Below are 12,226 nucleotides of genomic sequence, written 5' to 3'. Positions count from 1 at the left end.
GCCTGTCTTTGCTTATTAAACATTTTCTAAAATCTTTTATTTCATAAGGGTTGCTTGTTAAATTTTTAGAGGCATTTGAATCATTATTCTGAGGGAATCCTTGTCTACCTTTGGTGTCATTGTTTGCTGGTTCAGTGAGAAGACGTTCGCCATGATTGGAGCGTTTGAATCGCCGCTGGATGCGACCTCTGAGACGCACATTGTCATCACTTTCAGAGGACGGAATTGAGAGACTTCGCTCTTCCTCCATGGAGAGGTCTGAGTCTGAGTCTGAGTCCACACCTGAAGGTAAAGAGGGAAATAAACAGGTGAGGAAGAGGAAGGAAAGGATGGGCACGCTGAAATGCTACTCCTTTTGAGGGATCCAACTATAAAAGGGGTATATTGTCAAATTTTGTGTGTATCCTTGTGTGTATCTACCTCCATCTCTGTGGAACATGGCTACATCCAGGTCTGTCGCTCCTGTTTGGACGATGTTCTGCTCCAGAGTCTGCCGAGCCAGAAGATTTTCTCTAAAAAGGAGGAGGAAGAGAGTAAGGACATCTACCCAAATATACACGTGCACAAGCACACACATAAACTCAAATGCAGATAAAAGGATGAACGTATCCCCGCATGCACATGTACTGTAAGAACACACACTGTAATCAGTGAGCCCCGGAGACAGCCGCAGCCACATTCAGAGGATATTAGTGATGCTCCACATACAGTAAAAATACAATGTTCCATCCAATCTTCTTCATCTTCACCCCACTGACCCACAAAGCACACAAATTGCGTTCTGTTAGGTATCAGGCAAGGAATTTCTTCCTTGAAACCACAAAATTCAAAATCTAAAAGTAGGACGACACTTAATTGACTATTTCTTTATTGGTGCTGTCAAAAAATTCAAGATGAGCATGAGCAAACACGCTCTTCATGAACTTTTCATCTAAATAAATTACTAATATGACATAGATGTGGTAAGGTCTACTTGTGGAAGTTTGAATAGAAACCTTGCAGAGCTGACAGAAGAGATGGTGGAGGTCCCCAAGGTGATGCGGTGCAGTCCGCTCTGCTCCAACAAAGATGCATTGTGATAGGGATTCTGCGCCTGAGCACACACAGACAGACAATTAAGAAAAAGCTTTATTTGTATGTCACAAAAATCGGAATTTTGCTTCTAACATTGAAAAAACACATGACATAAAGTTTGAATGCTTTTGCTGAAGAAAAGATAATTTTTGCATGATTTACATAGCATTTTTCACTCATGTGAGCTATCATAGTCACTGGATGGAAACAAAGCAGCCAAGTGGCCATAAATATCATGTAATAATCTCTGGGTCTGACAAGGAAGAGCATGCTAATGAGTACTTATTTATGCACCGAGCCCATCAAAGACAAAAATAAGCAAGTCTATTCATAGTTTTAGGCTTTTCTCTACATGACTCAGTGACAGAGACGAGGAGTTAAAATGCAGTCACACACTCATCCATGCATGGAAACACAAAGGGCCCATACACACACTCTTCCACACAACATATGAGCACACAGAACATGAACTTTATCCTGAACCCAAAACCTGCGCACACGTGCACACACACACACAGACACACACATATATGATGTTCTCTCATGATAAAGTGTTTCACAGACAGAGTGGCTGCAGAAATTGTGCAGTGAGCTGAAGTAACAAACACAAAGGACATCCGAAAGGGTAACGCAGAGATGCAAAGTAGGACTACACACACACACACACAAACACACACACAATAGCTAAACAATCACAGTGCAGTACTTTTACAGCAGTGGATAAAGAGCATGCAGCATTCTCCTGGCTGGTATTATTGTTTCATGTGGGTCAGCAACAAACCTGGAGGGCAGAAGGGAAGGAGTAAAGGAGGGCAGAAAAGACGGATGGATGGAATGAGGGAAGGGGAAATGCAGGCCAGGAAGAGCTTTCTCTCAATCCCATAATAAACACACATAAACACACCCTACCTCACAGAGAATCCAATGATATAGAACAGTAATAGGATTTGGAATCATACAGAGATGATCCATGGGTTAATGTCAGGCTTTAAATTATTACTATTGCTTATTATTTTAACAAATGTTAAAATGTTTTTACTTTGCTTATGTGTAAGTTATCAGAATATTTGACAAAGCATCTTTTGACAAAGAGAAACCATTAAAGTCCCTCTCTGATCATCTTGTGAACTATTGTAAAAGTGTTCCCAGTGTTTTTTATTAATATAGCCGTTTAGCCAAAAAAAACAAACCAGTTTTGTAGTACAGTTTTTGCAGAGCGACAGTGGTTCACTAAAAATTCTCCTCTGTGTTGTGGGCGGGACTGTGGGTGTGGAGCAACCCCACCCCCCGCTGCTGATTGCTCTTTGTTTACGCATTCTCCTGCTAGCTTACAGCCCCTCACACCCCACAACCTAACATTACCAGTACAACAAAAATTTCAAGCAATATTGGAGCTATCCAGCCATACGGTTTTGAGCCAGATGTCAGCTTGGACGAGGAAAACAAAGACGTACACGGATCAAATTTGTCTGCAAGTGAATGCGTCAGAATGGAGTTGGGCAGGGAGCTTGTAGGCTGCCCGTGTATTCTCTCTGTAACAAATATGATCTTTTTCAAACAGCATTTTTTTGTCTGCTCCCGATTCACAACAATTTGAATAAAAAATATTCAGAAATGCAATTTTGAGCTTAGTTTTTCTTCATAAATGTCTTCCATCATCATAAAAATGCCACAGGAACATGTTAAACACACCAAAAACACAATTTTCATCAAGTGTGTGTGCGTGCGTGTGTGTGTGACTTACAGTGTTCTGCTGTGGTCTTGGTGAATCTTCTACTGGGCTTTTCTTACCCAGACAGGCTACTCTCCAAGCCTCCTTAACTTCTGAGTTGAACACAGTGAAAACCAACATCACAGACAGGCCCTGAGAGGGAAGAACAGGAAAATGATGAAGGTCACAAATGTGGGATGTGACAATTTGTCAGTTTGTCTACAATCAGCAGTCCAAAAAAAAAACCTACCTGAACTAAACAGAGGACATTAAAAATATAGTAGAAAGCCAGGATGCTGTTGTTGACAGCCATGAGGCCGCACAGCCAGGTGGAGGTCGCCACCAGCATCAGCAAAAAGGCATTTCGGATTGCCGCACTGGAAAGACAAAGAAACAGAAATCGCACGAGCATGAGATCCAACATGACGAACCCCAATTTATCAGCAGAAAAGTTTTTTCTTTCTTTCTTTTTTTAACTTGTTCTGTCCAACAGCTGAGCAAACAGATTAGAGCTGAAGGCTTTTTGTGTTGGACAGGTTTTACTATCACAAAAAGAGGTTATATAGCTTCGAGAAACCAGGGTGTAGATTTGTATAAACCCCTTTTTGTTCTATTGTTTTTTATTTATTTGTTACATTTAGTGTGTGTGGGGAGGGAGAGGGGGGAGAGGGGAAGAATGTGAGGGGGGGGGGGTGGAAGAGAGTAAAAGGAAAAGAGGTGAGAAAGTGGGGGATACAAGTACTGATTTCAATAAGTTATTATTTTAAGCTGTAACAATTATACCAGATCTGCTGGAAAGACAAATATTACATCAAAGGTGACATTCTGACACTAAGATGAGTGGAAAAAAGCTGAAAAGTTTTTTTGTTTCTCACAGTTTTGTTTGTCAGTTTTTTTTCCCTTATCCTTTTTTCATTGCTTTCACAGACACAAACAGGATCAGTGCTGCATCAGGCTCATAAGGTGATATCCACATACATGCACAAAATCGGTGTCAGCTTTCCAGCTTTCACCAATTCTTTTCACCAATTTGGCAACCTGTGAGAGCCAGGCTGTTCTCAATCAAGAAGCATTGAGATGGATGTCTGTTTTTGCACACTAGAACCAAGTTTTAAATTACAAGGTGCACCATTAGAGTGCTAGAGCAGACATGTCTTATGTTCTTGTGTCTTCAGGTCAGAAACAGTGTCTTTCTTGATCATCCAGGATGATGCATCAAATACCCAGCAGAGAGCACTGTGAGCTACAGTTTCATATTTTAGGTGAGGATACCTGCAGCTCTGGCAGCTTTGATCTGAAGCTCCAGCTAAATTTACTTTGATGGAGAAAGCCGGTGTCTGAAAGCCGAGTATGGCAAAATGAAGTCCTAACATTTCAGTTCCATCAGTTTTGAAAGATCATTCTCTGGGTGAATAGTTGCAAACAGATACAGAGGAACGGATCCTAAAACCTCCTTTTTCATTGACAACCCACCATCAAATCTTCATCTCTCTTTTGGACATGTGTCAATAACAGTCAAGTGTTTGACTTGCTTATTTACCCATTCTGGAAAAACCCAGAGCTTTGTGCAGTTTTCAAAGTTTCTGTTCCTAGGTTAAGTTTTAGTTTTGTGGTAAAACTTTGTAAGTTTCACCTCTTTATCTCTACCTGTTGAAGACATATTTGATGACCAAAGAAGAGAATTTCAGCCAAAAATAAAGCAGTGGAGGCAGGTACTTACATGACAGGGAGTTTCTTTGTCTCTTTCTGGGATGGATTACAGGACATCTTGGCCACTGTGATAAAAATCCCTCCATTCATCTGGATTATAGGAAATCGATAATTAACATTTCTTCTGTTTTTGAAACAGTTGGTTTATAAAGACACTTCTACATAATAAACAATGTTAGCTTAAGTCAGACTTTCAACTCTGCAGCTTTTAAAAGCATACAACACTTAAAGTCCCACTCCAATCATGCTTTGATCCATTTTTCAAAGCATTCCTAGTGGTCTTTTATTTATGATTATGCAGTTTTTAGCCAAAATTAAAAAAAGATCTGTGTTGTTTTCTAAGACCTAGTTTCTTCAGAGCTGCAGTAGTTTATTAGAGATTCACCTCGGAGTTGTGGGCAGAACTCTTGACACAGAGTGAGCCTGCCTTCATTACTTATCATCTTTTTGTTTACACTCTCTTCTGCTGGCTTACAGCCCCTCCCACCCCACAACCTAACATTATTGGAGCAATCCGGCTGTACAGTTTTGAGCCAGATGCCAGCTCAGAAGAGGAAAACAGAGACGTACATGGATCGAATTTGTCTACAAGTGGATGCATCAGAACGAAGCGGATCAGGGAGCTTGTAGCACCTACAGTACAGACCAAAAGTTTTCTTTATTTCCACGAGTATGACATTTGTATATTCACACTGAAGGCATCAAAAGTGTGAATTAACACATGTTCATAGTCATAAAACTAAAGAAAACTCTTGGAATGAGAAGGTGTGTCCAACCTTTTGGTCTTTACTGTTTGTCACTAGCAACAAACAAACATTTGTTCGTCTTCTCCAGATTCACAACAATTTTAATCAACATGAACATGTTAAAACCATCAAAACATTGGAGTGGGATTTTAAAAGAACAAGCAGATTAAAAATGTTTAGGATTAAGTTAAATAGGTTGTTATTGGAGTGAGGCAGCAAAGTCAGTGGTGGTACCACAATGAGGGCAGCAATTAAGAAGACGTTCCATCGGAGTGGTGTGTTTTTTCAAAATGTCAATGGAAGAGCTGCCACTTCTGGCTGATGAGAGGATTCCGCTGTGTGTTTAGTCCAGCCAAGTGAAAAATTCACAGCTGGCGAAGCATAGATCAAGTTTGCACACATTTGTATTTAAAGAGGAGATCACTTTGGGGTTTCTGTCAATCCAATGCAGCATAATAAATTTTTGTTGCATCACATTATTTTCTTACATTTTCAGATCTCAGTAAGAATGAGAATGTATTGCGTTTGACAGAAACTCTTCAATTATCTCAACAACCTTTCACTATAACTGCTTTCTATTTATAATATCAACAACAGTGTGTCAGCCAGACTAGCAGACGCTCACCAGTAGGACGATGGCTATAGGACCAGCAAAGCTCCAAATCAGTTTGTCATAGATGGAGATCCAACAGAAGTCTGGGTTCCCATAACCCTCCGGGTCCAAACCCACTGCCAGGCCTGCAGCACAGAAGATGGAGATCCAAGAAATCAAGATCCACTCTCTGATGTCCAATCAGAGGGACGGGATTCAGTATAGTTAGTAAATCCATGGCAGACACGTTCCTGCTGTGCACATGTCTAGACAGGCTCTTTAAACCCCCAACAAATAAAACAAGACAACATACCATGAAGCAAAAATGTTTAAATCTTAAATTATAACACAACACAAACATACAGATCCATTTTACCACTTATGGATGGCGGGAAGGCTGCATGTGGCTCCTGGCAGATATTTGTGATGGCTGCTGCTTTTACTTCTTGTTAAACCTTGTTTAAGCAACACTGTCATGGTTGACATTTCTGGGCATTAGGAATTTTTAAATTGAACTGCATAAGTAAAAGATAGGAAAAACCTAAATGAAGACTGACAGATAAATCCACACAGGAGTGCGAGTGAAGTGGAAGAGACATGATCTAATGTGTGTGTGTGCGCGCGACAGATCTATTCTTAAGGGGAAAAGGAGACAGCAGTCAGAGTGTGACAGAAAATGCAACAGACCTGACAACATGTTTATGGGTCTGCATAAATACTGGCGTGTTTGTTTGAGAACGACTCATTTTAATGCTCCATCTTTGCTTCATTATCTGTATATTAAAATGTCACTGAAACCTAGTTTTAATTAAGTGTCAATAGGAAACCGTATCTACACAGCCAGACTGCATTTATTTGCTGAGTCTGTCTGTGGACTTACAGGAGTTGAATGCGTTACTTTCAGGTGAAAGTTACCTGTGATTATAGCTGGCACTCCCCAGCCAATGGCGTAGTAGAACCTCATGGCTCCATAGTTAATGTTGCGCTGTTCAGTCTGCATCCGATAGACATGGAGGCCATCCACAAACATCCAAGCAAATGTGGACATGAAGAAGTAATGCAGCAGGATGGCGACCACCGTGCACAGGAACTGAAACAGAAAGGGTCATGGGGATTCAGTGACTGACAGCACTCATGTCTGTGTCTAATGGGACTTACTGCTCTGAGACATGATCCTGTCACTTTGCTTTGAGCTGTTACAACACAGGCTGAGATCAGGCCAGAATGATGAAGACTGCAAGTCCACCCTGAGCTTCTTATCAAACTGCATTTGCATGATATGCCTGTTGGGTGTTTCTAACTTCACGGTTCCTATTTGGTCATAATAGTGGGGCCACATTAAGCCTGCAGTATATGAACAAACATGTCATCCAGAAGAAACATTATTTATACAAGCAATATTTCTTAAACTTTTTTAGCTATGAAGTACAAATACAGAAGAGCTGAGAAAAAGGCTAAAACTTCAAATTAATCTATTAAGTTGAAAAACTGAACCGGCAAACAGGATTTAAATCTGAAGGTTTTCATATAAAAGGGACATATTATGGGATGGTTTTGTCATGATTCCTGAAAAACCAATAATGATTGCTGCACATTAAGAGATAGACTATGCAAATAGGTAAACTTATGACAAGTGCATATGAACCAATTAGAACAAATTAAAATGGGTTAAATCATCTTTTTTTTCCAGACTCCGAGTTCTTAACCTCACCCCATTGACCTGCAAAACACTAACTTGGGACTCATAAAGCACAAACATAAATAAATGTAAAAAAAAGAAGTAATCAGTCAAGAGATTTTTTTTCCTGAAATCCCCAAAATAATAAATCGGAAAGCTGCAATGGACAAAATAACCATTTACATGATTGTACTGTTTAAACATTACTGACGAGCATAAGCAGAAAAACCAACTCTCACTTTCTTCATGAACTTCTCATCTAGATTTTCTTTTTCTTATCGACAATAAAACCCACAAATGGGCTTCAAGAAAGATTGTGAACATCATTGAAGCAAAATAAAAACTTCAGGATGAATGGAGCATGGGAAGGGGAACTGCCAAAGAAGAAAAGCGTGAAACAAAAGACAAAACTGTAGGAAACGACGGTAAACAACAGAACTAGTCTCTGGTATTGGTTGAGAAACAAAATTCTGGCAAAAGACCAGTAGGTTTTACTCACAGCACAGCAGGTGTTAGAAATGAAATGAATGCCGCTGATGATTTAACTGCTAATGAACAGACCTTATGGTGAAACATTACTGTGTTTCTCCAGGAGAAAAAAAGAGCAGGCTTGAATATAAATAAGTTGGTAAATGAGCTCAGCCTAACTTGCAGGGATGCTTCATAAATGTGATTATGGAGACGAGAGTCTATAAAATGCTTAAAAATACATATGTGTTAAGAAACAGCACAGAGCAGCAAAGCCACTATTTACAGCTGAAGAAGACATGAATCTAACTTATCTCCTCAGTTTCTGCAGCTAAAAGAATCCAACATATGAAGCGCTTCAAACCTTTGTTGGTTAAGAAAGTAGTACAAAAAGGATGTATATACTGTTCATGTACTTTAGAGCAAATTGATTGTTTTCCAGTGATACAATATTCATGGAATCTCCTTCTACAATGATATAATAACCTTTTTCTGTTCTTGCAGGTATAACGACAACCACTCAACATATGTTTTCAATTTAGGTGCAAAACCAAACCAAAAATAAGCAGGAAAGATGCTTTTTGTTTTGGTAAATGCACTCTCTCATTAATAATACACCGCAAAAGATTGTAAACTTGAGGGAACACATCCACTCCAAAAGAAAGTTGAACTAAACAACAACAACATCCAGGACTGTCACATATCTGAGCTCTTTCCATGATGCTTCATGTCAAATTTGAAAAACAACTTCAGGAAAGTTTGTGAGATCGAGATCTGACTGACAAAGCCTTGTCTGAAGAATCTGTATACATTACCAGGACTGTAAAGAAACCACTTTATTATTCTGTCATTTCTTGATTTGAGAAAAATAAAAATTAGCACATTTGTAGAGTTTACTTTGACGACACACCTGTGTTAACACACTACTTTTACTGTGACTAAAGGTGTTCCTGAGGAGTATGGCTGCTTTCTGCCCTCAGGTGATCCTGATCTGTCACTTTAGTAAAATTCCTCCAGGCTTAGAATGCTGGGAGACATCCCATGATGCACTGAGCTCCACACTTTGAAAATATGGCCTTTTACATCTTTTTTCTTTCCTTCAGTTTCTCTCAACTAACTCTTATTCTCCAAGCGGATGTGTTTGCAGAAGGCCTGCAGGAGATGTTTGTGGTACAGCAAATCTTTTTCACAAGATGTAACAGTTGTTTGCTGGTCTTCTGCTTGCAGGTTGATGTTAGACTAACAAATTCTTTGTAGATTTATCAAAAAAAAACCTTCTGATTAATTTTCCAGCAAATCAAACAGACTTGATATGTGGCGGCTTCTCAGGCCTTAAGTCAAGCATTTTGCATTGAGAAAAACGCACATTTGCAACTCTGATATTTAAAGGTCGAAAGAAACTCTTTGTAAATCGCAAGCAACAGCCAACACACAAAACAGCAAGAGCCATGGCAGACAGACAGAAGAAGAATCTCACCCTCCCACACACCAACACAAGCATGCCAACACTCCATCTAACACACAGAGACACAATAATACACACTACCACAGAAAAACTTACACCCACAGCCACTATGAGCAATAACATGCTCTCCCAAGCATAATGTTCAGGAATTAGAGAACATATTGTTCTTCTAGAAGTGACCAGTTGTACTGCTAGAACCATTCAGCAGGGATTTAGCTTAATTAATTGCATTTCATGCAGGGTGAGCACACATTTGTGGAAGCCTTTCAGCAACATTCCCAGATCTTTAGATCTACTCAGGTGAAAAAGATGCTGCAGCAAAGGAGGATGATGTTCAAGAACATCTCCAGATCTGCAAAACATGGCTGAATCCCCATAGACCTTGTGGCTGGTTTTAAGTCATCTACTGTGCATTACAGATTCAGAATTTTAGGAAATGCATTATGCAAATGCATAGTGGTTTTAAAAGAAAAAGACATTGTGTACCTGTTGCTCCGTCTGGTTGACTCCCAGTAGAAAGACCAGTTCTGACAGAAGCATGGCTGCTGCTGTGTTGGAATGGATGCTCCTCGTGTTGGACTTGAGGCCCCGCAGGCAGGAGAGCACCAAGACCGTGAGAAGAAGGGCCAGCATGGAAATGATCAGAGAAGAGTAGGTGACCAAGGCCAACATTTCCAGGTCACCCTCCAGCTGCTGCTCATTTGAAAGAAAAACACAAAAAAAAAAATAATATAAAATTTGAAAAATAGGAGAACTTAGAGTAAAAGAAATGGAAAAGTGGCAAAACAAATCTAAACACCTGTTTAGATCCTTTTTGAAAAGAAGAAATGGTTTTAACTGTTTTGCCACATCTCTAGTACATCTTACACACTAAAGCATTTATTCACATTAAAAGGTTTTATTGAAAGGTGCTAAAATTTTGAAATCTTATTTTCGCTTCCGACTAATGATGTCTGGGCGCCACCTTGTCTGCAGCCCGGTCCCCCTCCCTAGAGTTGCTTCTTTTAGCCAAGCTTGTCTTCTATCTTTATTTTGGTTAATATTTCAGTTTAACTCCAATTAAAAGCAGAATTTGATTAAAATCAAAATGTAAATGTTTGAGTTTTTTACCGTGGAATTAAGTGTGGACAATTCTGTGAGTGAACTAACAAATGCAGCCCAATTTATAACACGGATAAAGAGTTTTAAAAAGTGGTGTTGTTAATGCAGAGCTGATGGATGACTACTCGCCTCTCTCTGTGAGCTGTCCATCAGTACCCCGAAGGTGCCCAGTCTCTGGCACTGACAGCGGACATGGGAAGTGTTTCTGTACACCACCATGCAGTCCCTGACTGTCCAGCAGCCACCTGTGTCCTGCCTGCAGGGACAGCAAAGAAAGAGCACATCTGAAAAGACGTCTTTTCATCCAACACAAAGAAAAGTCAGCAAGGACAGACCAGCGGCATCTTTCATGTGTGTTTTGGATTATGTATGCTTGAAACCCACAAATCATCTCAAAGCTCTACGTGTCAGTTGCATAACTTTCGATAGAGGATATTTAAACGACCCAGTTGTGTGAGTCTCGTCATTCTGCTCTGGACACTGTAGAAATGAGCAATCATTTCTGCCGTCTATTACATCTGTGCTTTTCCTGCTCTGACAGGTTTGCAGAAAAAAAAATGTGTGGGGAAAAAAAAAAGCTGCATCCGAATGAGAAGTAAAGTACTGACAGTTTACTGGAGACCTTAATGCACAAATCTGTTTCATCAAAGTGGTTTTGAATTCTTGAGAAATGGGATTTTTAATTTAGTAGTTCCATTAAAAATTTTTTTTATTTTAACAAGCACCTTATCCTCAATAAAGATAAACCCGAAACTCAGCCGCAAGTGTGGTGGGTGTTAGTGTGACAGTTGAAAATGTAATAACTACATGTGGATTTGGACTCACGGACTGCTGTGGTTCCACTGCACACACAGAGGTTTGCTGCGATTTGAAGTCTCCAGAAGCTTAAACTCCAGGAGGATCGGTTGGTCCAGGTGACCACCCACAAACGTCTGGTTGTTGTAAACAGAGACGGTGACCACCGGGGAGTTCATTACTGGGTGTCTGGGAAGCCTGAGGCAACAAGTAAACAAATAAATAATCACATTTTAGCATCTAATTAGAGCAAACTAGACTTCCTCGAAAGAAAAGTACTGTAAGATGAGAGGAGATGAGAGGTACTCATCTTGTCAAAATCTAAAAATACATGTTTTCTCTGTTGACTTAAATCTAGAGAAGTATGTTACTTGGAGGAAGCCCAGTAGAAAATGTAAGAAAGAGTAAAAGAACAAGACTATAAAAAGAACTGCCACCAGTTAAAGACCCAGTCTGATGAAAACATTTTTTTTGGTGTTCTTTGGTGGCATTACTGATAATGGAGGACATATATACACATAAAGAAAGCTAAGCTTAAAATTGCATTTTTGAGTATTTATTTAGTCAAATTGCTGTGAATCAGGAGCAGAAAAAAGAAAAAAAATAACTTGCAGTTTGAAAAAGAGCATTTTTGTGATGTGATAGCTCCAGTATTACATTTTTATGTTGCACCGGTCATGTTAGGTTTGGGGTTTGAGGGGCCGTAACCGACTGGGAGAGCGTGTAAGCAGATAGCTCAGTTATGGGTGATGGGAAGGGAGGGCGGGGCAGCTCTCATTGACATTAAAAACAATAGACGGCTCAACCACTCCCTTTTCGTATTCTCAAAAAGAAAGTACCATTGCTTCCTGATACGGCCGCTGCCATTTTGAAACCAGTCGACAGT

The 12,226-nt window shown here is 39.8% G+C and overlaps 1 protein-coding gene across 3 annotated transcripts in view; it reads right to left on the bottom strand.

Moving 5' to 3' along the window:
- The window catches only part of celsr3 (cadherin EGF LAG seven-pass G-type receptor 3), a 103,621-nt gene that overhangs the window by 6,724 nt on the left and 84,671 nt on the right, over window positions 1-12,226 (bottom strand). For all 3 annotated transcript variants that reach the window (XM_020704490.2, XM_011476832.3, XM_020704489.2), the window contains 11 exons: window positions 11,371-11,538; window positions 10,675-10,801; window positions 9,931-10,137; window positions 6,749-6,923; window positions 5,867-5,979; window positions 4,506-4,585; window positions 3,036-3,162; window positions 2,819-2,938; window positions 996-1,093; window positions 421-512; window positions 109-282 (listed from right to left, as the gene is read on the bottom strand). In XM_020704490.2, coding sequence (XP_020560149.1) covers window positions 109-282; window positions 421-512; window positions 996-1,093; window positions 2,819-2,938; window positions 3,036-3,162; window positions 4,506-4,585; window positions 5,867-5,979; window positions 6,749-6,923; window positions 9,931-10,137; window positions 10,675-10,801; window positions 11,371-11,538 — 1,481 coding nt within the window. The remainder of the gene's footprint in view (window positions 1-108; window positions 283-420; window positions 513-995; window positions 1,094-2,818; window positions 2,939-3,035; window positions 3,163-4,505; window positions 4,586-5,866; window positions 5,980-6,748; window positions 6,924-9,930; window positions 10,138-10,674; window positions 10,802-11,370; window positions 11,539-12,226) is intronic.

Source organism: Oryzias latipes, chromosome 7, assembly GCF_002234675.1.
Source record: "Oryzias latipes chromosome 7, ASM223467v1".
NCBI lineage: Eukaryota > Metazoa > Chordata > Actinopteri > Beloniformes > Adrianichthyidae > Oryzias > Oryzias latipes.
The sequence above is the reverse complement of the archived record's forward strand: the minus strand, read 5'-3'. Positions and strand labels throughout refer to the sequence as shown.